The 25,340-nt window shown below is 31.7% G+C and overlaps 1 protein-coding gene across 3 annotated transcripts in view; it reads right to left on the reverse strand.

Moving 5' to 3' along the window:
- Window positions 1-13,420: 13,420 nt before the first annotated feature.
- Window positions 13,421-25,340, reverse strand: part of LOC115878584 (PDZ and LIM domain protein 1-like) — a 118,886-nt gene continuing 106,966 nt past the window's right edge. For all 3 annotated transcript variants that reach the window (XM_030895132.1, XM_030895131.1, XM_030895133.1), the window contains exons 4-5: window positions 13,707-13,780; window positions 13,421-13,563 (exon numbers count right to left, since the gene is read on the reverse strand). In XM_030895132.1, coding sequence (XP_030750992.1) covers window positions 13,436-13,563; window positions 13,707-13,780 — 202 coding nt within the window. In that variant the 3' untranslated portion in view covers window positions 13,421-13,435. The remainder of the gene's footprint in view (window positions 13,564-13,706; window positions 13,781-25,340) is intronic.

Here is a 25,340-nt window from a genome sequence, read left to right on the forward strand (position 1 = left end):
CATTGTTATTGGGCTCATGTGATAATCTTCCCGTGTATTGTCATAAATATAGGGATAAACCTCTACAAGGCCTCAAGGCCTACAAATTTTATATTAAATTCTTGATTTTCTCGCATTGAAGCTGTCATATAAACTTAAATAACCTAACTAAAATAATTTCCAAATTTAAACGCCACGTCGGCGTCGCCGTCGTCACCAGGCGCTTGCCAGTCGAAAATCAAACTTTAATAAACACTCTAATTAGCGCGGCAGAATTTCTTTACATAGGCCTTAGTAGATCCACTTGCCACTCGATTACCACGCCGCCGCGGCTACCACGCCACTTACTTACCACGTTGGTGCGCGCCTTGCCTTAGAGTTTGAACAGACTTAACGTCATCCGAGAACCACCTAACCGCTACCGGTTAATTGACTATCCAGTAGACAAAGAGTTGCACGGATCAGTTTGGATTGCATTTCAAGCTTTTTCGTGATTCTCTGTTTTTTCTTTTGAATTTTAATATGAATATGATTTGCTTTGAATGACTTGATTTTAAAATCGAATGCCTCACGTCAAATTTTCAGCCGGGCGCCGTCTCGATCGGCTCTGTTTGGAATTTCAGTGGCAAGCAGTACTAATCAAAGCTGGGTCGGCAAAAATTAGCAAAATTATAAAATAAAAATAGTTCACGAAATCAGTATAATTCTTTTTTACTCCACCAGGTGCGTCTCAAAAGTGGCCCACCCTTATAACTTTTTCATTTTTTTAGATAAAAAAATAAGATTTGGTATGTTAGTATATGACATAAGTTAGGATTGATTGAGGTATTCAATTGTTTTTGGTCACTTCCTGTATCACCGGAAATGATGACAACTTGATTTTTAAATGGCACCTTCGGAATATTTTTACTTTATTCTATAGAAAATTACACTCTGAATAGAGTGACATATCATATGTCAACTTTTGTTATTTTCGCTTAGAAGAAAATAGTATTTTAAATTTCAATCTAGAGGGCCATCGCTGTGTTAAAAACAGTAATTTTTAATCAAGGAGGCTTGGAAAAATAGATTTGATCGTCTAATGTTTTTCGTGTCTTGTCCTGGCCAGTTAAAAGATATCCAAATCGTATTTTAAATCATCTCAATTTTTTCAAATGGAACAAAGGTGGTTCATTAGCATATTTGGAGGCATTTTTTTACGAATAATTTGGTACCACACACTTTTGGTATTTCGAGTCAAATTATCGTTATGAACCGCATGTTACAATTTCAAATAAACGATTTGCGAAAATGTTAAAAGTTGACATATGATATGTCATTCTATTCAGAGTGTCATATTCTATCGAATAAAGTAAAAAAATACCGAGGGTGTTTAAAAATCAAAAGTTATAGTAATTTCCTGTGAAACATGAAGTGACCGAAAACAGTTGATTGATACGTCAATCAATCCCTAATTTATATCATATACTAAAATACCAAATCTAGTTTTTTTGCGCAGAGCAACATTACTTCTTTTTTCTATCTCACGTTACTTCCTTATTCTAACTCATTCTTACATATTGGCCTTCCAGTCTTTGCAGTCTTTTATATCCCATTGGAAACAACATAAATTAAATCATTACGGTTTCGCGTAAATCATACGGAACGCCCTCTATGGGATATATTATACCTGAGGAATGACAATCGATAATAATAATTTTGGGGAGGTCAAGCTCTAGATGTCATTTACTTGACCCATACTCTTCTATATTTTTTAATATCGATTACTGCCAGTTGGTCTTAAGAAGGTTGTAATTTATTTTTATATCGAGTAAAAATGATTTTTAAATGGTGCAATTTAAAATTCGAGTAAAAATATTGAAAATAGATTTGTGTGTCTGGAAACGTTTATCCTTTTTAAATCTTTCTACAGGGTCCGGTAATAGTGCGTCGAGCATCTGTAGCTCCGAGAATAAAAACTTTGGAATTTTGTTTTAATGTATTTCAGGAAAATATTTTAACTTCTACAGGATGGCTCAAAAAAGTGTGAGTGGATCGGAATGCTTTTTTAAATGGAACACCGTGTATATTATTGCATTTTTGGCTTCATTTTGGGTTGCTTTACATAATCCTAAGATATTATTGAATATGTTTTGATAGTTTCAGAGATATTAATCAATAAATAAATAAATAAATAAATATTTTTTTAAGCCTTTTATAAAAAATATTTAAAATACAAGAAATATATAATCTATATAAATATCTAATATATCTAAATATCTAATATATATATATATATATATATATATATATATATATATATATATATATATATATATATATATATATATATATATATATATATATATATATATATATATATATATATATATATATATATATATATATATATATATATATATATATATATAAGTTAAAACTATACTAGATATTTACTACAGTTGGTCTGTACTTACTTTTTTGTAAATTACGTAATGTTAAACCACACAGGGTTTTCAAAATTCTGTGCTAAACTTTCTAAAATATAAAATCGTTTCTCTTTTTTTTAAATGGAACAACCTGTATATGATTCCTTTGTTAGATGGAGAATTAGAATTTAGAAACTTCATAACCAAATCTAGTTAAAATAATATCTATTTAGTCTCTATGTAACAACCTAATCTATTGATATTCAACAATATTTATACCTACTTACCTGCGAGTTCCGATTTTTAATTACCTATAGTAAAGCCATCAATTAATACTTATACAGGGTCGCTGTTATGTATGGAAACGGTCGATTATTAAGGAAAATATAGGAAGTACCGCAAAAAGTTAAATATAAAGGTTATAGGGTTTATAAATATCTATTAGCGGGTAATAAATTTAAGTATATAGGGTCGGTCATAAAGTCGTGGCACATCAAAGTTTCATTTTTTTAAATGGAACACCTTATATATTATTGCATATTTCGGTTCTTACTTCAATTCTAAGCAAAAATCGAAATACACACAATGTACCTCAAACCAACCGTTTCCGAGTTATTGACTTTTGAAAATATCACTTAAACAATTTGATGTGATTAATTTCGATATGTTCAGTTTCATTTAACGATACCATTCTGCCGAAACTGTGATACTTAATAATATTTGAGATTAGTTCTCAAGTTAGCATTTATAGAGGTACCTATAAAATGAGAGTATATCAAGTCTAAAAATTACAAAATTTTCGTTTTAATTCTTCATTTTATGTACATTGTGTATTACGATTATTGATTAAAATTGAAGGAAGAATTGAAATATGCAATAATATAAAGGTGGTTTTATTTAAAAAAAAAAAAGTTTGATTTGGTTTGGTTAGGTTATTTAACTTTATGACCGACCATGTATACTTAAATTTACTAGTAGCTAATAGGAATTTAAAAACCCATTACAACAGTATCACAGTTTCGGCAGAATGACATTATTAAATCAAACCAAACACATGGAAATTAATTAAATCGGATTGTTTAAGTGATATTTTCAAAAGTCAGTAACTCGGAAACGGTTGATTTGAAGTACATTGTGTGTATTTTGATTTTTGCTTAGAATTGAAGGAAGAATTGAAATATGTAATGATATACGGGGGGTTCTATTTATTAAAATGAAACTTTGATGTGCTGCGTCTTTATGAACGACCCTGTATACTTAAATTGATTACTCGCTAATAGGTATTTTAAAATCCTATAACTCCACGGGCTTTAGTTTTTAAGGTGTTGTTGGTTTATACCAGACGCAAACTTTACGATATCCTCGATTTTAAGCGGCCTGTTGTTTTAAGTTTTGCACGTAATGCAGCGCTTTTGATAAATTGCCGTTCGGAGAATCGACTGAAAATGGAAGCGAAAATCTGGAATCGTAAAATAGGGATGAATTTATGAGGGTTGTTCTATCAAACGAGGTGGAATATACGAGATATGTTGTTTAATGTTTCCAGCTACTTTGAGTTATATAGAAATTGATATATTTAATTTTAGCTTTGTAAGAATTTAGTAAACCAACATCACTGGGTGAATCTTAAACTTAAATAATTGATCTGAATTTATTTAGGAAATAAATTGCGAGTATCATACTATCCAAAATTAAACCAACTAAAAAAAACTGTAATAAAGTGTCAAATTCAACGAGCGTAACCATAGTTTCTCGGTATATAATCTTTTTATATTATTTAGAAATTGTTTAAAAATTATTTCTGGTGTTTAAAAAAAATAGAATGTTCTATTCGGAGTAAAAATGACTTTTTGTGCCTCGGCTGTATACACTGTAAAAAATCAGCCTGAGTGAACACATATTTCTCAGGGAGTGAATTTTTTGAGTGAAATAATTGAGTACATTTTCATCTAAAATAGAGTAAATTCATCATTTTACTTAAATATGATCTCTATTTAATCAATAGCGATTGAATAAGCTCGTGTTCGAGTTATAACCTCTATATTTGAGTAATAGAATAGAAAAATTCACTTAAAAACTCATGTTATAGTTTAACACAATAAAAATTTGAGTGAAATCTCCCAGTTTAGAGTATTTTCGCTCATTACTAATCATACGTCATACGCGCTTCTTCGATACCGAATATAAGCTATTCCCCTGTTCCTCAGTTTTTAGTTATCTGTTCTTGTCGTAGGTTGTCTTGAATGACCTTCGAAGGTGCCAATGTCACAAGCCCATAGTGTGTATGTGTAAAGTGTGATGTAAAGTGTGACTGGCCGCGTGGCGTGGTGAAGCGAATACGAATACCAGAGACATACGTAAACGTAAACAACCAATAAAAAACAATAACCCAGGTTAATAATTAGAATGATTTTCAAACTGAAATTCGGAGACATTGTTAAATGCAACTTTTCTAGACGTCTAGCTTGAAAAGTTCCTGTATTTTTTCCAAAATGAGTTGAAAACTTTTTAAAATGTTTTTGATATTATAATAATAGTGTTATATTTGGTTTTATTTGTTTTTGTCAAATAAAAATGATAAATAAAACTATTTTTGAAGGTTCTATAGTTTCTCATTTGGTTTGTTAAAAAAAACGAAATATTCGAAATTATTTTTTTAAAAGCTATAGGTATGTAAGCTAACTTGTTATTTTATTACAAGTGAACAGATGCTTCCCAAAGGTGACTTTTAGGAAATGGACATGTTCGAGACCATGTCCTGAAACTTACCTTTGAAAGGCACCTGCCAACCTGTTGTAAAATAATAAGTTAGCTTACATATAGCTTTTAAGAAAAAAATTTAGAATATATTTCTCAATACTGAATGAAATTAATACTCAGATATGAGTACTAATCGAGTTAAATGTAACACAAATTTGAGTAAAAGTCACGCAATAAAAGGTGTATTTGAACTTAACGCTTAGTGAGTTCACTCATTTTAAAGTGAATAAATTATCAAAATCGATCAAAATCCTACTCAAGGTGAACGTTAATGAGTAAAAAAGGAGTCTTTCGTCCAATCCCGATTGAGTGAAAACACTCAGTGCTTTTCACTCTGAGAATTGAAGATTCGCTCAGTTCTGTAGAGTGGAAATTTCACCTAATCGGGTGTGGACAGAAATCGAGAAAGTTTGAGGGAAATCTGAGTGAAATTTCACTCATTTTTTTTTACAGTGTAGGTGTTGTGTCAAACGTACAACATTTAATACTTCATTTTTACTCCTAATAAAACAATGTATTATTACTCATATCTTAGGATTGTGTAAAGTGATCTGAAAGGAAGCTAAAATGCAATAATATACAGGGTGTTCCATTTAAAAAAAAACGATCCCGATCCACTAACACTTTTTTGGGTCACCCCCAACAAGAAGTTAAAATATTTTACTGAAATACATTCTCGTACATATTTTAGGTTTGCACTTAAACAAAATTATCAATTTTTATGCTAGGAGCTACAGATGCCCGACGCACTATTGACGGACTCTATACAGGGTGCTACAAATTCGAGGTACGAGCATTGGTATCTCGGTAACTGTAATAGATACGAACATGATTAAATTGGGGCAGAGTTGCGCGTTCACCAAGATGCCATCAAAATGTTTTCAAAATTTCAAGGATTGCTGAGTTTTTTGGAAAAAACGGATTTTTTTGAAAATCCATTTTATTTTTTCCTGTCGTTATTTTTAGAAAATCAAAAAACTAATTGCACATTCTCATAGCTACTTTATTAGGGCTACCTGATAGTATTTTTAGATTTTCAAATTAGCTGATAATTTGTGAGATACAGAGGCCAACTTATTTTTTTTAATACGAACCTGCATTTTTTATTTCAGGTTTTGAAAGACTTCGGTGTCCTGAGTACAATGATATGCCACACTTGATACTTTTTTTGTTTGGGATACCTTAACAATAACAAAACTATTTAATTATTATTTCAAATAATTTCAAGTTTACCCCACGACATTATTAAGTTTGAAAGCTTATCAGTATTGTAATGACGAATAGATTACATATTTAAAAAAATCAGAGCCGGACTTGAAATTAGTTTAAATAAATTCTGTTCAAATGTCCGAAACCAAGCAATTAGTTATTCGATTTTCTAAAAAGTAACGACAGGAAACTTTAAATTAAAAAAAAATTAAATTTATTTTCAAAAATAAATCCGTTTTTCCAAAAAACTTAGCAATCCTTGAAATTTTTAAAACTTTTTTGATGGCAAAACAATATTCAGAAATTTAGTTCGCCCCAGATTAATATATTGGAGGAACGGTGGGAGTCAGAAAATCCATAATAATTAGTTTACGAATTAAAAAGACCTAAGACCCTTAACTCTGTTAGATAGCAGCAAAAAAGGGATATTAGAACAATATGTATCTTATACCTTGAATCAAAGAATATCTTAACTTGAATGTAGTGTAACATTAAGATACATTTTTACAGAAATGGCTGTTAGCGTCAAGAACATGATATTAAAACTGTTATCCTTATTTAACATATAATTAGAATAATATATAGGACGATTCACGGTGATGGTAGGTATATTATGGAGAACCAATAATTGGAGTTTTTTGAAAAATTATTCAATAACTAATAAAGCGTCCTTTGACTCTTCTGTCTAAAATATTATGTCATTTTCTATTTCAAAACAACACAACAAAACCGCCAAAAAGAATAAGTAAAATACTTTTTGGAAATACCAGCAAACATGTGATTCTTCCACTCCATGCAAAAAGAACCACAAGTATAGTCTAGTTGTATAAACAATACAAGCGTTGGGCGCACCACATAATAATAACCTGCCTTATATTTTACATACAGACAGTTAAATAATTGATTCGTTGCAGTGTAAAATGTGCTAACTATATGTCTAATCTTTGTAATGTAAGCAACGCTTTAATAGAAAAACAGCATCTCTACTTGCAACAATGATATTAAAATATCTCTGCAAAATATGTAATACTAGCGTCGTAACTTATAGTCACATTTAATTAAAGGGATGAGTTTATCATAAATTAATATTTTTATTCGCCGAATATGTTTTGTTTTCGTCAAATAATAAAATGTTGTCAGTTTTGACAATATGTCTATCATCATCATTTTCAGCTTATTCAACCATTTCCAATTATGGTATATTTCCCTCACATATTTAGGTACTCTCTTTGTAGTTGGGCCTATTATTATTGTCTATTGGCTATGCGGGCACAAGTTATCCTTAAGTTTCTTAATATCATGGTCCCATTACAGGTTCGGTCATCTTCTAGGTCTCTAAATTCCTCGTGGGTACCATGCTGTAATTTTTGTGGTCCATCTGTTGTCCGTTTTTCTTGCCAGGTGTTCTGCCAATTGCCATTTAAGGGATTTGACTCTGTGGATGACATCTATTACCTGGGTCTTTTTTCGTATCCACTCTATTCTTTAACGGTCTCTCTTGGTTATTTCCAGCATATTTTGTGGATGACATCTATTACCTGGGTCTTTTTTCGTATCCACTCTATTCTTTAACGGTCTCTCCAGCATATGTTGTTCCATTGAGCGTTGTGTGACCTGCAGTTTCTTTATGATGTCTGTTTTAAGTGTCCAGGTTTCGCATGCATAGGTCATGACTGGTAGTACACATCGGTCGAATATTTTCTTCTTTAGATAGAGTGGTATTCTAGATCTGAATACGATTGAGTTTCTTCCATAAGTATTCCATGCTAACTTAATTTTTCTGATGATTTCTGGTAGTAGAGATCCCGAGCTGTGTGTTAGTTGTCCTAAATATATATATTCTTCTACTATTTCCGTTGTGTTATTTATTAAAATGTCTTTTTTTCCCTCTAGTTCGTTGTACATTACTTTAGTTTTTGCTAAATTCATTTTGAGACCCACTTTATTGCTCGCTTTATTTAGTTTATTAATTTGTGCTTGTAGTTCTTCAGGAGTATTGGCAATTAGGACTATGTCATCAGCGAATCTTAGATAGTTGAGATATTCTCCACCTATTTTTAATTCTTTCTTGTGGTCCAGTCCAGTTCACGAAATGACAATATGTCTATATTTAAACTAAAATGATTATTATGGTTGTGTACTTATCAACTTTGAAACTCTTCCGCTAAGCTAACAATTTTGCAAACTAACTAAATGCTCTTTATTTTGAAGGAATATCACCATTCTTTCAAAATAGCTGTTATACTCAGCAGCTAGTTTACAATATTTGCAAATATATACGTATTTTTCAGAACAATAGCGCGTTTAGTCTGCAAAATAGCTGGTTAGTTTTAAAACTAGATAAATATCCATTGGCAACGTTGTGGCATTGGTGTTTAGTTGGTTATTTTGTTTATCTCCTGAAAATTTGAAGTTTCGTAGCCTTATCCGTGATTTAAATTGTTGAAATTGTCGAGGTAACTGGCAGAAACCTCACCCGTATGTAGGTGAGTTTTTTTGAAACACATTTAATTCACTAGCATGCAATATTCACGAAAAACTAATATATGGTCCACCTGTATTGAACTTTGAACCTTTGATAGTACGGTTGATCAGTGAAGATATCTGCAACGTTGCCGTTGCTAATTATTTTTCTGGAAGTTTAAAGTAATAATATACGAACTATTGAAAATGGTTAATAAAATATGTAAGAAATGTCTAAAGAGTATTGGCAAAAAGATTAAATTACAATGCGGTCGCTGTGAATGCTACTTTCACTTGGGCTGCGGGGGAGTATCAGAACTAGACGCGAGACTGATGCAAACTAATTCAACCCCTTGGACATGTGAGAGTTGCCTAAGCCGAAGAAGCTCTATTTATCAAGAATCGCAACGTCTGACTCGGAGTGGAAGCAGCGGGAACGGTGGAGATATTTATGAATTGAAGTCGCTTATCGGCGAGCTGCGCACTGAGCTGAGGGAAATTAAAACATCGATGGATTTCTTAAACGAAAAATACGAGGAAGAAAGAAACCGTAATCAGATTATATCCGAAATGTTCTCGGAAATTTCAAAAGACAATCAAGTGTTGAAGGCTAAAGTGCTGAAACTGGAAAATGCTCTTAATAAACAGTACGCAAATAATATTAAAAACAATTTATGCATTTCTGGTCTGTCTGGTAACGTAAAAGATAAGAAATCTGCGCCAGTGGAATTAATAAAACTTTTTACTTCATTAAGTGTGCCAGTGAAAGAAGAAAATCTCGAAAGTGTTAGGCTTTATGATACTCCAAATGGCCCTAAGGTTAGTGTCACCCTGGTGAATGCGGATTTGAAGAATAACATTTTAAAAGCACGTGCAGAGCGAGGAAGAATCTCACACAGAAAACTTGGCTTGGGCGAATCCGACCAACCCATTTTCATCGACGAGGAATTAACTAGGGAAACATATCATCTATTCAAAAAGGCAAAAGGACTTAAAACTCGTGGATATAAATATGTATGGCATCGCAATTGTAAAGTGATGGTGCGAAGAAGAGACGATGATGAAGTCATTGTTATAAAAAATGAGACCATGTTGAACGATCTGTGTAATTCTTTGGAAAATTTGTAATCGGTTGGGCTTGCACATATATGTATACATATTTTTATTTTTAGTTGTTTACGTTTTCTATATTTGTTTTCTATATTTGTTTTTTCATTATGATTTACTACTTTATTTTTGTTGTTATTTTTATTATTCACAATGGCTACTGCAAATATTTCAACAAAGAATCTTAAGTTGGGTCATGTAAATATTCGCTCACTGTTGCCTAGTCTGGATAGCGTGAGTGATTCTGTTCATAGGTTGGAGTTGGACATATTGGGAGTTACGGAGACCTGGCTTTCAGAGCGAATTTCTGGTAATAGCATAGAAATAGACGGATACAATTTTTTTAGAAATGATCGAGAAACTCGAGGGGGTGGAGTTGGTATTTATATTAAGAATAATATAGTGAGCAGAAAAATAGATATTGAGAATTCAGAAAGCATTGAACAGTTGTGGTTAGTAATAAAAGTTAATAATATTGAGATAGGTTTAGGTGTATTTTACAGGCCACCTAAAAGTAATTTAGTTGACGCATTGCAGCATATTGAGACTGCATTGGCAACAATTATTCCTATGTCCGATGAAATTTTTATTTTGGGCGATATGAATGTGAATCTTTTAAACTATAATAATGCTACAATTTCGATTAACGATTTTCTCACATCTTTCTCACTTAAACAATTAACCGCAGAACCCACACGAATTGTAAATAATCAGAATAGTCTTATTGATTATATTATTACATCTAATGACAGATTAATTGTTGGAAAGGTATTACATCATGATATGCATGAAGAGACCGATCATCAGCTCACTTTCTGCACTTTGAATTGTATTGCTCCTCGAGAAGCGCCTAAAATTATTAAATACAGAAACTTTAAATATTTTGATAGTGAAATGTTCCACGCGGATCTTATAAACACTCATTGGTATGATGTTCTTGAGGAACCGAATGTGGAAAATAAAGTAACGCTGCTTACTGATAAAGTAAGACAATTGTTTGACCGCCATGCGCCGCTGTGCACTGTACGGATTACCAAGCAAAAGGCTCCATGGTTTACTGATGTCTTAAGGATTATGAAGAAAGAACGTAATAAACTGATGTCTAAGTACAAAAAAACAAGAAAGGAATGTGACTGGGCAGCTTATAAAAATATGAGAAATATTTTCACCCAAGCCGTTCGAAATGAGAAAAGGTCGTACCTGGAGTATATTTGTAAGTCGACTGATAGAAGAGTTCTGTGGAAAAGTCTGAACGGTATGAATATTTACCGTAAGGCTAAAACCAGCAGAACTCTTCCCAAGCATTTATGTAATCCAAATTCTATTAATGACTTCTTTCTGGACTCCATTAATAAGCTAGCACTGACTGTCGATTCTGACATAGTAAAAAAATACGAAAATGGCCGGGGCTCGAATCATGTTTTTCAATTTAGAACTATACTGGAAGTTGATGTGTTGAATGCTATATCTAATTTAAAATCAAATTCTTGTGGCTTTGATGGGTTATCCCTACAAATGATTAAGTTGTGCTCTCCAGTGATTATTCCTTTTCTAGCCCACATATTTAATGAATGTATAACTTCCAGAGTTTATCCGACTCAATGGAAGGTAGCTACTGTAACGCCTATTCCTAAAATAAATAATCCTGGTAGTTTTTCAGATTTAAGACCCATAAGCCTTTTACCTACCTTGTCAAAGATATTTGAAAAGACGATATACATACAACTTGTTAGTTATCTGAACGATTCGAACCTTATACCGCCCACTCAGTCAGGCTTTCGAAAGGGATATAGCGCAGCTTCTGTGTTATTAAGTGTGCTTGACGACATTATATCTGCAGCTGATGAAGGTCGAACTTCTGCTTTGATAATGCTGGATTATAGTAAGGCATTTGACACGTTGGACCACATGTTGCTTTGTGCTAAACTTAGGTATTACGGGTTCTCTGTGGCTGCTGTTAATTTCTTTCACAGCTATCTAGTTGATAGGTCCCAATTTGTTTCGATTAATGGTAATCAATCGGAGGCAAAGTTTACTACTAAGGGCGTTCCTCAGGGATCCATTCTCGGTCCGTTACTTTTTATTATATACACCATGGACATGGCAGTGGACGATAACCACTGCAAAATGCATAGATATGCCGACGATACCCAATTACATTTAAGTTTTAGAAAATCAGAAGCATACGAAGCCCAGAACAAGGTTGAACAGTGTTTAGAAAAAATATACACTTATTCCAGCAAGAACGGGTTAAAACTAAATCCGACAAAGTCAGTAATCGTTTACTTCGGACCAAATAATAACTGGGCGGCCCAGAACATGAAAATAAAAATGTCTGATTCGATTATCTCCGTAGAAAGGGAATCAAAATATTTAGGACTTATATTTGACTCGCAGTTGAGGTTTAGATCTCAAGTGAGTAAAGTGGTCAGGGCATCGTTCATCTCCTTAAGAAACCTATACAAAAACAAAGATTTTCTAAACTATAAATTAAAAAAGCAATTATGTGAGGCTCTTGTATTATCACAGTCCAATTATTGTAATTTTGTTTACGGGCCTTGTCTCGATCAAAAATCTAAGAGACAGTTACAGAAAGTACAGAATTCATGTATTCGCTTAATATACGGATTAAGATCGAGAGACCATGTTACATATAAACTAGATATGTTGAATTGGCTAAATATTGAAGACAGACAAAAGTTACATTTTGCATGTTTTTTACACAGAATTTTGCGGAATGGTTTTCCTGAGTATTTAACTAATAAACTTAAATTTCGATACTCTAACTATGCTATAAGGCAGTGTAATAATATGGAAATTCCCAAACATCGCACGGCGCTATATCAGCGTTCTTTCTCCTACCTGGCAACCAAGATGTACAATTCCAACTTGAATCTATACTCCCTTGATTTAAAGACGTTCACTTTCAAAACAAAATTAAAAACTTATATGTTGAGCGGATATAGAATTACACAATAATTTGATTTATTAATTCTTGTATCCTTTACGGAACAATTTTCATTTTTTACTGTTTTTGCTTTAACTTATTAAGTTGTTGATTTTTCTTTATCTAAAGTATATTGTTAATTTTCATTTTTCTTACTAATTCTTTTTTTTTTGGATGTTATTTTTTAAGAATGTATTATATTATTTACTTTTTTTATATGCTCGGTTAACTTAACAGCTCTGCTGAATTTCGCCGAGTAAAAAATAAAGACGTTATTTATTTATTTATTTATTTATTTATTTACTTCTCTAATGAAACTCGACTTTATTTTCCTCGTAGAATTCGAAAATCAATTAATATATAGGGTGTTCCATTACAAAATCACAACTTTGAATCGTAACTTTTTTCTAGGACACACTGTAATTTTAAAAAATGCTCTAAACTAACCTACATATATTCACAAAATTTCATTTCAATACAAACTGTCGTTCTCCTTGGAGCCTCAACATCGTATGAGAGGCGCCACACTGTATACCGTATAGACAATATAATGAAATTAACTTTAATTATTCTTACCTTTTCCGTTCAAAAATCCGGCAGATTGATTATTAAAGGCCCCAATTTCGTTGCTTGAAAATTTCTTGTTTACAGTTTCGATAGTTTCATTTAATGAATAAGTTATGCTTGATCCTAGAACGTAACAGCATACACACATAATTAGTATTATTAGGAGATTTAATAAGTATTAAAAGAAACTAATAAATAAATTAGAGATAGCAAGCAATTTGTTAATTGTTGCGAGCAAAAAACAAACATGTTTTGAGTCTACTTACTTTTTATGGTTTCTTGATGAGTCTCTTGGCGTATTGTCTTATAGTTTCTTCTTTTTGGAGAACCGTCGAGATCTCTGCAAATGATAATGTTTTTTAGGACAATATGTACTTTAACATATGATATTAAAATAAACACAAGATAACTTTGTATTTATTATTTAATTATTATGTTATTTAAACTATTTATAATATAAATAACGTAATAAGTAAATAATTAAAAAATAATAAATATAAAAATGTAAAATAAATTTTATACAGGGTCCGGCAATAGAGCGTCGGGCATCTTAGAAGAATAATAGGAAGTGGGCAGCTGCTAGAATAAAAAACTTGAGAGTTTTGTAAAATATGTACGAGGATGTATTTCAGGAAAATATTTCAACTTCTATAGGGTTGCTCAAAAATGTGTGAGTAGATTGGGCATAATCCTAAGATATGAGTAAAAGTGTTTCAACAATTTCAGAGATATTAATAAATAAATTAGAAAAAATGATTTTTCAGCCTCTATTAAAATAATTATTAAAAATACAGGAACCTGTTCTGAAATCAAAACTATATTAGGTATTAACTTTAGATGGTCTATACCCAGTGGCGCATACAAAGGGTGGGCCCATGGGGCCCAAGTCCCCCATAAAATCTATAGATTTGGTTAGATATTAAGATTTTCGGTTAAGTTATTTTTTACCTACATTACTTATTATTTGCCACCCCCTAAAATAAAATAATAATAATTCCTGTGACCGTCCCTGTCTATACCTCCTTTGCTATAAATATCGTATTCTTAAATCATACAGGATTTTCAAAATTCTATGCCAAACTCTCTAAAATATAAAATATATTTTTTTGTTTTTTTAAACACCCTCACCTAATTTGTTTAAGAAAGGCTAAACAATATAATTTGTTTATTTATGTATTAATATCTATGAAACTATCAAAATACATTTACTCATATCTTGGGATTAAAATGCAATAATATACAGGGTGTTCCATTTTAAAACATCCTCTCAATCCACTCACAGTTTTTTGATCTACTCTATAGAAGTTAAAATATTTTCCAGAAATACATCCTAGTACACAGTTTAGGTTTCCACTTAAACAAAATTCCTAAGTTTTTAATTCTAGGAGCTACAGAAGCCCGACGCACTATTGCCGAACCCTGTATGAACGAATGAGCGAATGAAGTGAATTATGAGTTGTTAATCAACAAAGCGTATTCGAAATTACACTATTAATTTAATATAGATAAGTTAATCATTTCTAATGGCTATAAATTTTATTTCCTCCGTTTTAAACTTATATTTAGTTCGGTTTCTCCTCTGTAGGTTGAAACGGAAAGGATCCCACTTGAGTAATTATATTTTTATTACATAACGGCGTGGGTGTAATGCAAGATATGAAGTACGTAGGTATTTTTATGTTAAAGAATAAAAAAGATCGTGCAAAAACAATCATTTTTAATTATTAGGTCGTCAGTTCAATAAGTTTAAGACTTTTTAAACAAAAATAAGGAGTTGAAACTGTAGAATAAAGTTTTCATGTTATGTACATATTTATGTTATGTAAAAAAATGTCATGTTATGTACAACCCTGAGGTACTGACATATGTCTATGTCTATGTCAGAATGTCAGATGATTGTTAGAATTTAGAATGGCGCCTAACCTTGGCCTAGCCAGCAAAAAGCTACTTTTATCTTTGACGAACCCGATGTTTAATAAATGTATTTAATAAACTTGTTTATTATTATTATAAGCTAACAATATAATACAGAAATTTTTAACGTAGTTGGTTTTGATTAAATCAAAGTCTTGCCCTTAAATTTCTTATGGAAAATGTTCGCCATCTTGTTAGCATTTTTTTAGAATATTGCAATTTTCATTTTTCGGCATAAGAAGTTATGAGCAGATTATATTCAAATTCTTAAATGTATATAGGGAATTAATATATAAAGTATATAGGGAAATCTTTTCAACTACACTAAAACTTCTATATCTTGAACTTAACATTAACCACCTAACTCGAAATACCCTGTAACTCAAAAATTGTTTTTAAGTAATTTGGTTTCGATAATTAGTGGAGTGCCCGGAGAGTTTTACCTCGGAATTCAATTACTGTGAATGTACTAATGAGAAAAACCTTCTGTATGGTGTTTTATACATAAAATACTAAAATGTTTACCCTTTTTTTTTCGTTGATTTTCATTTTTTATTTTTCATTTTTCATTTTTAGGGCTTAAGGCACCCCACTAAATCTGACTGTGTATTTTTATCTCTTTAAGTCGAATTTCTTTATATTTTATACACTCATTCGAACTGAAATTTACTTCTGTTCGTTTCGTTTCAAACAAGTGAGCGACAAGCTTTACAGTACAGGGTATCCCATTTTAGTTGAAATCATATGGTATCTCCGTTATTAGTATAGATAGAAGGGTGCGGTTTGCACAAACCTGTGCCACTTTTTTGTCAAACGGAAGATGCCGTAAACAAAATTTTCATAGCTCTCTTTGTTTCTGAGCTACAGGGTCTTTTTGAAAATTTTGCAATTTGGGACACCTCTTGTATCTCTGTTACTGTTAAATCTATCGAGAAGGTGAAAACTGTTTATTGTAGAACTTTTTACATATAGAATACAGCGACGTAGTCTGTTGTTCTACGAAAAGAATATTTTTAAAGATATGAACTAAAGTTATGTTTTCTTAAATGGAACACTCTGTATATTTATGAATTAAATGATCGGACTTGCCATAAGCTTCTCAAAAATATATAACACTCTATATTTATTTTTATTATTTAATGCAATATTTAAAAAAATATATTAAAAGATCATTTTTATTAGTAGGCCACGATTGATAATAAAAGAAACGAAAGAATTATTAAAAGTAATATTGCTATCTGTCTCTTGTTTTATTTTGAGAGCCACTAATTAATTCTTTGTATATTAGGGAAACTTAAATCTCTACCGCTATATGTAAATCTTGGAAGGTATCTTATTGGAACTTTTAAATATCTCTTTAGCTAATTTACCTGAAATATAGTTTCAGCAAGATGGGGCTTCCCTTCACAACTTAACTTACAACGAAAATATTAGAAATTTGCTAAATTAGTATTTCTCAAATCAATGAATTGGAACTAATATGATGACCTCTCTGATTCCTGGATTTGTCCGTTCTCGATTTCTGATTTTAGGGATTTTTGAAATATGAAATATATCGTGGCAACTAATACAATGTCGAACACCTGGAAAATGCTTTAATAATGCAAGCTTTTAGATATTTGCAAACCCATCCCATTATAATAAATTCCGTTATAAAAAAGAGAAAAATATATTCAGAGGTTCAGTGGTAACAATTCAAAAGTAAAATATATTAATCCCAAATAAAATTTTAATATGTGTATGTCTATGTTAGTAAATACCATTTTGATTTTGTTATTTATCACGGCCTACTATTAATAAATGATATATTTTAAATATTGCAGTAAATATTGAAAATAAATATCAAGTGATATATATATTTGAGAAGCTCATAGCAAAGCGGATCATACGACTTATAAATATACAGGGTGTTCCATTTGAAAAAACCTAACTTTAGTTCATATTTTCAAAAATATTTTTTTCGTAGAAAAACAGACTACGCCACTGTATTCTACATAAAAAGTTCTACAAGAATCAGTTTTCATCTTCTCCATATCATCTACAATAACGGAGATACGGGGGCTGTCCCAAATTGCAAAATTTTCGAAAAGACCCTGTAGCTCAGAAACGAAGAGAGCTATGAAAATTTTGTTAACGGCATCTTTCGTTTGACAAAAAAGTGGCACAGGTTTGTGCAAACTGCACCCTTCTATCTTCACAAATAACGGAGATACCGTATGATTTCAACCAAAATGGGACACCCTGTACTCCAGATCGGTACTATAAATTCTAATTTTTTTCTTCCCGGTACTAGCGATTCCCTGCGAATTCGATCTCTCGTCGTCCGCGGTACTTTCCGCTAACGGGTCGTACGGCGACCGATTGAAGGATCAAGGTCTTTCGTACAACGAAATTGCCTATCAAAACTCTTCGTGCCTATCCGTCAAGCAATGAGTTTATTTGCGGCAAAATGGCCACAAACCAGAGGCGGGAACAGCCAATTAATACATATTTATTAATTGTGATAAATTAAAAATATATGTACATACATAATATAAAAGGTAGGGGGAAAATAACGATATCCATTTTATAGGAATTTGTAAGTAATCAACTTAATCTGTTGTGGATATCTTATCCCAAACACATCCTAAATTGTAATTGAATATAACAAACGATGTCCAAATGATAACGTAATAATTTTTATGTGTGATTTATTCTAACTTTCATACGGGTCAACATGATATTTGGTAACATTAAATTTTTAATTTAAAGTTTTCTCTGCGAAAGTCAGTTTTGTGACATCGTCTGTTTTTCGTCTTACCCTTGCCTTTTCCTCCACCCTTACTTTTCCCCCACCCTTACCTCTTACAGTAAATTTTTGTCAAAGCCACACAATGATTTCTCTCGTATTTTACCGTTGAAAGAGCCATATGAAATATACCGCGAGTATATGCGAAACTGTTAAAAATTTTGAAATACTCTGAAAAAAATGATATTATTTTAATTATCCATTTAATAAAAAATAATATACAGGGTGTTTCATTTAAAAAGACATAGAAAAATTATTTTATATTTTAGAAAGTTTGGCGTAGAATTTTGAACACCCTGTATGATTTAAGATTACGATATTTATAGCTAAGTAAGTATAGACTATCTAAAGTAGATAGGTACCTAATATAGTTTTGATTTTAGGATCTCCGAAACTGTCGAAATATAAAGTAAAATTTTTATTAAATTTTACTAATAACTTATAATAATTAATGTAAATTAAAAATTTTACTTTATATTATTTCGTCTCATTTTTTCGTCTCATTTTTTTCTCATGAGTTTATCAACTCATATCTTAGGATTATGTAAAGTGATCTGAAAGGTAGCCAAAAATTCAATAATATACAAGGTGTTCCATTTAAAAAAAATCATCCCGATCCATTCATACTTTTTGAGCCACCCTGTAGATGTTAAAGTATTTTCCTGAAATACACTTAAACTTGCACTTAAACAAAATTTCGCTTGCACCGTTTACACTTAAACAAAATTTCCAAATTTAAATAATATTTGGGGGGCGTTTTCACCCTCTTGGAATTTGAGATTCGAGAAACCCCTCCTTATCGAACCTCTACACCCCACAGTCAATCCGTTTGCCAAAAATCAGCTTTAAACGTCAAGCAGTTTAAGCAGAATAGTGATTACTCAATGGTCATATTTTATGAAACACCCTGTATATATTTTTAAAAAATCTTAAAATATGTAAAACAACAAAATAAAATATACGTGTTTTAAGAGTTTTTCCGAAAAACTCATTGCGTTTTTTTTTGCATCTGAGTGTAAATTAAAATCGGAAGTCAAAGGAATTCTTAACGGTAATCTGTTACCCAAATTTTAATCCGTGGTGGTTCGGCGTCTATACCGGGTGCGTCTCAAAAGTGGCTCACCTCATAACTTTTTTTATTTTTCCATGAACTCGTCTCGTTCTCGTCTCGCGCTCGTCTCGTAAGGTCTGTACGCACCATAATGAAAATATAAAAAAATACACGAAAGCGCCAGCTATCTTTCTCCTTCTGAAGACTCTGGCGTCAATGGGCGTCGATGTAATTATTACTTAATTAGATTTTGATAAAACACCTTTGCTTTGGATTTTCCAGGAATTTGGTGATATGAAGTAATTCCCTGAACTATTTTGTAGAAATTATGCTCTCCTAGTAGGAGTTCCAATGCCTCTGCCCCTGATGAATTTTGAGGTTGTTTTTTTTTGACCTTTTGGGTGGTGGTTTTGCAATGGGAGAAGAATAATAGACCTCAAAGTATGATGGTTTGTATACATCGTTATTATAGTTAGTCGTTATTATAGATATTTAAGGTCGCGGTGATTAACCCCTCTCTCCCATCCAAAAAAAATAAAACCTCCTCGTAATGGCCTATAGAAACATATCAAACATTCACAAGTTATTGATTAGAAAGAAATTTTATTCGTTAACACTATTTTTTGCTAAAATCCGTTTAACCGTTGATTGAAAACGGTTAACTATGGCACAATTGTGCTTAATTGTGTATTCTATTTATATCGATCATACAAACGTTATCGATCATACAATCGTTACCGTTTGGGCATACAAACAGTAACAAACTAATACATGTTCTCATTATAGAAGATATATTGAATTAGAAAGGAAATATATACGATTGAACAAATACTACGATACTACGATAAGTGTGATATATAACGAATATCACACTCTATGAGACTGCTCGTTGTATGAAAAGAAGAGAACTGGAATTTATTTTAATATTCCCATAAGTTCCACTTTAAATTACATTTACAAACCTACTTAACGTTAATCAACGAATACTATTTTAAAATGCGCATTTAACTAATCAATTCATTAATCTGTGTCCATCGATCTCTACTTAAATTGCCGTTTGATAAATCAAACGAGTAACGCGACGATTTTATAAGGATGACTGCAACGTTTAGCGGTTACGTTTTGGCCTCACCCTTTAGTTTCGGTGAATACGACTGTTATGTCAAGCAGAAATCCTCATTAGTTGCCGGTATATATGTTTCGACTCCCACATGGCAGCCAGTGGCAGGTATATCAAAATTGTTTATTATTAATTAAATACCAAAAAAATAAAAACCCATGCATTTTTGTTTTAATTTAAAGTGGATGTTTTTTTTTCCATATTTCTAAATCAGCTCTTATAATTATTTGTATTCATTTAAAAACATTTTATTCAGTTATTTTCATTTTAAGAGAATACTTAGCAAAAGATTAGAGAGGATTAAAAGCTGTAATTAGTGTTGAGCGATTGTAAGACCAACACCAAGCCTCGCTTGATCTTGTCTTGCAGGGGGTCTTGCTGACTCTTGCAATTCTTGCACTTTTTAAGAGATTTTTACTAAAGACATTTTTTATAGTTCACATCAAATAAACTTTTAGTCACGTGGTTAAGCTTGACCGGTACAGCTTTGCCCACTTTGACATATTTTCGTTTAATCAAAATATTTTAGGAAATAAAAATAAATTAATTGAAGGGGTGAGCGGCAAAAGGGTTCAAGTGGCATTTTAGAAAAAAATGTGTTAAGTACAAATTTACCTATTTGAAATGACTATTTTTTGTGGAAAAAGGAATCAAGTGATTTTCGAGGTTTTAGCGCCATCTCTCAACCGGTAGAAGAAGTATGTTAAGAAAAAGCTGGAATTTGTTTGAGGCAAAGCGGTCCAAGTGCGCCTAAGACCTGTTTGCCGCTAAACATTTCGTTTGTTATGATCAGCAGTGACTGAATCTCACCCTGAAAGTGTCGAGCATCTTATTTGCTACAGTGATTCGTACGCTGGACAAGAATAAGAATATAGCAAAGCTTTTTATGTTTTTAGTACAGTGTAGTCATGTGAAAATAATAGATCATACATTTTTTGAGGCAGGTCATTCATACACGGAGTGTGACAGATGGTTTGGTCAAATTGAGAAGCAAAAAAAACAATCCGTAAGTGTATTATTTATTCCTGAGCATTGGTCAGATATCATTCGAAAAACATCAAAAAACTTCTGCATAGTCAACATGAACAGTTAGGTTAGGTTACGTAAGTTTTGATTATCTAAACAGTATAATATTGGATCCAAAAAAGGATGAAGAGAGAAACGCTATTAAATGGCGTGAAGTTGTATGGTTTTGTTACAAAAATGATGAATTTTACTCTTTTTCATTTAAAACTACAAGAAGTTGCCTTTTTCCATTTTTGAAGACACAAAAATGTTCTAAGCTGCCACAAGGAAGACCATCTATTAAAATTACCAATTTAGACAAAACATTATATCCCACGGGTTTAAAAATAACGAATGTAAAGTGGGAAAATTTACAACAACTTTTACCCTATGTATACTCTGTTTTTTTTCTCAGGTAAGATTTCGACAGACGATGACAGAAGAAAAGCAGATGACGTCCCATACCAATCTATTTATTTTACTAAAAAAAGTTTCTAATAATTTTTAAGTTATCTATGGATGGGTTTAAATATAAATCCGTCCTGCGTCGTGTCTTGTTGTTTTTAACCAGTTTTATTGGTTTATTTAAAAAATGACAGATCGTATTTCAATTTTATTGGTTTGACGGAACGATGAACGACAAACGGACGCCGATGCGTATGAACTCGCCTTTAGATTTTTGTCATTTTTGACGCTTGTCAAAGTCTTGCCAAATTATTGGTTATAATTTTGTGTCAACTTTTGTTAAATACCCTGCATTTTGAAAGATGATGCATTTTGATTCGTATTATTACGTGTGTTTTGTGTCTTTTGAAGTCAAGTGGAGGAAAAATCGAGTGAAAATTAACTGTAGGCCCAGAGCACAGTTTATGGTTAATACACGCTGCCCAGGCAGAAAGTCTTATACACCAATGAAGTTGCCATCGATAAAGTTTGTATACCATTTCGTCGTAGATAAGTGCATTTCGTATATAAGGATCAAACTAAACACATACTAAAAACTGGAGTAGCTGTAAAATATCGACATCACACGATAGGTAAATAATGGATTTTAGTACTGGTGCAGAAAAATAATGTCAAAAGGTACTGGTTTAAAAAAATTAAGATTAAAGGTAATTAATCCACCTTTAAGGTATAAAATTTGGTAGGTGTTATTATTAATAAAATAGTTGTTGTATTTACCTATGTTGTTTTATTTATACCTGTGGAATATTACAAATTTGTATTTGTACATAAGTTATATTGATAAATATAATCATAAATGCGGGTAGTTTCATAAAGCTTGAAAGTAAATAATAGTTCTTTTTTATATTTTTTTGGTATGTAGTGTCTTGTTCTTGTTTGTTTTGTATTAACACATACCGTTTTTATTAAATAAAATAACTCAATTACATTTTTCCAGTTTTATACAGTTTTTTTTCGCAATATTTTGAAGTAATCACTTGTCATCTTGTCAATCAAATTTTAAATATATCCTGCTATGCGTTCCAGTTGTACCAACTTATTTCTTTGTAAAATAAAATAAACTACTTTGAAATTAAAATGACAGACACATCTATCACTGTCAAGGATCTTCTCGTTGGACAGACTATACCTCCTATCCACCATAAGTTTTATAATGAATTACAACATGAAGGAAAAAATACCAAAAAATAATCGCGCGCCAATTCGAGCAGACAAATTGAAGAAAGCAACGATGACATAGCTCTTAGTGAACCAGATAGGGCAATTTTCGACTCAGACTGTAATAATTAGAAACAAGAACATCCTTTTCGTATTTTTGTACTACATTTTTTGAATTTTTGTTATCATTTTGTACTTTTTTCTACCAATAAACATGATTTAAGTGCTATTTTGATGTATTTTTATTGTAGGCAAAAGGGTTCAAGTGCATTTTTTCAATATTCTATCGAAAGGTAATAAGATGTTAACTTAAAAGCATTTGGATCTCGAAAAAAGGTTTTGCAAATTTTTCACCTATATTTTACAAAAATGAAAAAACTTTAAACCGTTTTTACTCTATTTTTTATATTTTGCTTTCCTTTTGCTTCTGACCCCTTCAATTATAAATATATAAACAAAACTCACCTTCTTCACCTCAATTAAGGAACATAAAGGGCTATTTACTACCGCTGTCCCGTACAAAATATTCTAATAAAATTGCGATAAGTTTTTTACGGCTATTAAGCTATCTTGTACATTACGCACTAAAAGAGGTTCTAAAAAGAACAATGTTCGACTGTAAGGTCTGCTACTAAAGATTTTAAAGCTTAAAGTATCACAACACTATTTATTTAAACCAAAAACTCGTAATACAAAACTAAAGTGTCAAAACGAATGACAGTGTCACAAAATAGATAAGTAAATGTGGCAACTTGGCATTTTTCACAGCAGAGCTACCACCTGAATCCCTAGCGGGAAATGCAAATTCCAATTACTCGACCGGGCGTCGAATATTTCCATGGTTGGCAACAATGCATTTAAAAATCGCGCCCTCAATTACATAACTAAAACTTTAATTGATATCAAATATACATAGAAAATCTTTAAATAAATAATGTTTTAAGTAATTTTAGTAATACAGGTTCCGGAGAAAAGTTATTACTCTTCAAAATAGTTAAACAACATGTAGCAATCCTTCCAAGTGGGAGTCTTACGTCTTACTAACATCAAAATCCAATTTCTCATGTAAAAAAAATATCCAAGCATACCAATTTTCATCCAAATGTCGACGTCATTTCAGAAAATTATTTGGAAAAATCCTAAATAAAATTGAAATTTCTACACTGGGTGGGTCTCAAAAGTGGCTCACCCCTATAACTGTTTTATTTTTTTCAGATAAAAAAAACGAGCTTAGGTATGTTAGTATATGACATAAATTAGGACCGACTGACGTATACAATTGTTTTTGGTCACTTCCTGTTTTACCGGAAATGACTACAACTTTTGATTTTTAAATGGCACCCTCGGTATATTTCTATTTAATTGGATAGAAAATGACACTCTGAATAGAATGACATATCATATGTGAACTTTTGACATTTTGGCTTACAAAAAAATCGAATTTTAAATTCCAATTTAGAGTTCCATGGCTGTGTTAAAAACACTAATTTTTAATCAAGGAGCCTTTGAAAAATAGATTTGATCATCTAGTGTTTTTCGTGTCTTGTCCTGGCAGGTTAAAAGATGCCCAAATCGTTTTTTAAATCATATCTCAGTTTTTTCAAATGGAACAAAGGTGGCTCATTAGCATATTTGGAGAAAGCATTTTTTTTAAGAATAATTTGGTATCACAGACTTGGTATTTCGAGTCAAATTGTCATATAAGGAACCGCATGTTACAATTTCAATTTATCCATATTCGAAAATGTCAAAATTTGACATATGATATGTCATTCTATTCAGAGTGTCATTTTCTATCGAATAGATTAAAAATATATCAAGGGTGCTATTTAAAAATGAAAAGTTGTAGTCATTTCCGGTGAAACAGCTAGTGACCAAAAACAATTGAATACGCCAATCAATCCTAATTTATGTTATATACTGATATACTATAATAATAATAGTTCCCGTATATAGCGTTTAACGCCTTGGGAGTAGCAAGGTGCACCTTGCCATGCTAGAGCCGTTCGGTATACAAGGAAGGTTTTGGCTAGCACTACGCTTAACAGCCTATTATTACCTCAGGATTGTGAATCCCAAGTACTCATTTAAGGCTTAGTCGACCTAGGTACCCAAACTATTTTTATTTTATTAAAAAGAGTCGGCTGCTGAACTGCAGACTGTAGGATTCGAACCCACATCCTTTAAATTGGTAAACGAGAGCTGTACCTCTACGCCATCGGGCACCTTACTAACATACTAAATCTCGTTTTTCTATCTGAAAAAAAAATAAAAAAGTTATAGAGGTGAGCCACTTTCGAGACGCACCCGGTATATCTCCGAAACTAAGCCATTTTACGACATTAATTTATACGAACTTTATTTGCTTTAAAACACTAATTCACCACAATTTACCAAAA

This window comes from Sitophilus oryzae, unplaced genomic scaffold, assembly GCF_002938485.1.
Source record: "Sitophilus oryzae breed Bouriz unplaced genomic scaffold, Soryzae_2.0 scaffold_1518_pilon_pilon, whole genome shotgun sequence".
NCBI lineage: Eukaryota > Metazoa > Arthropoda > Insecta > Coleoptera > Curculionidae > Sitophilus > Sitophilus oryzae.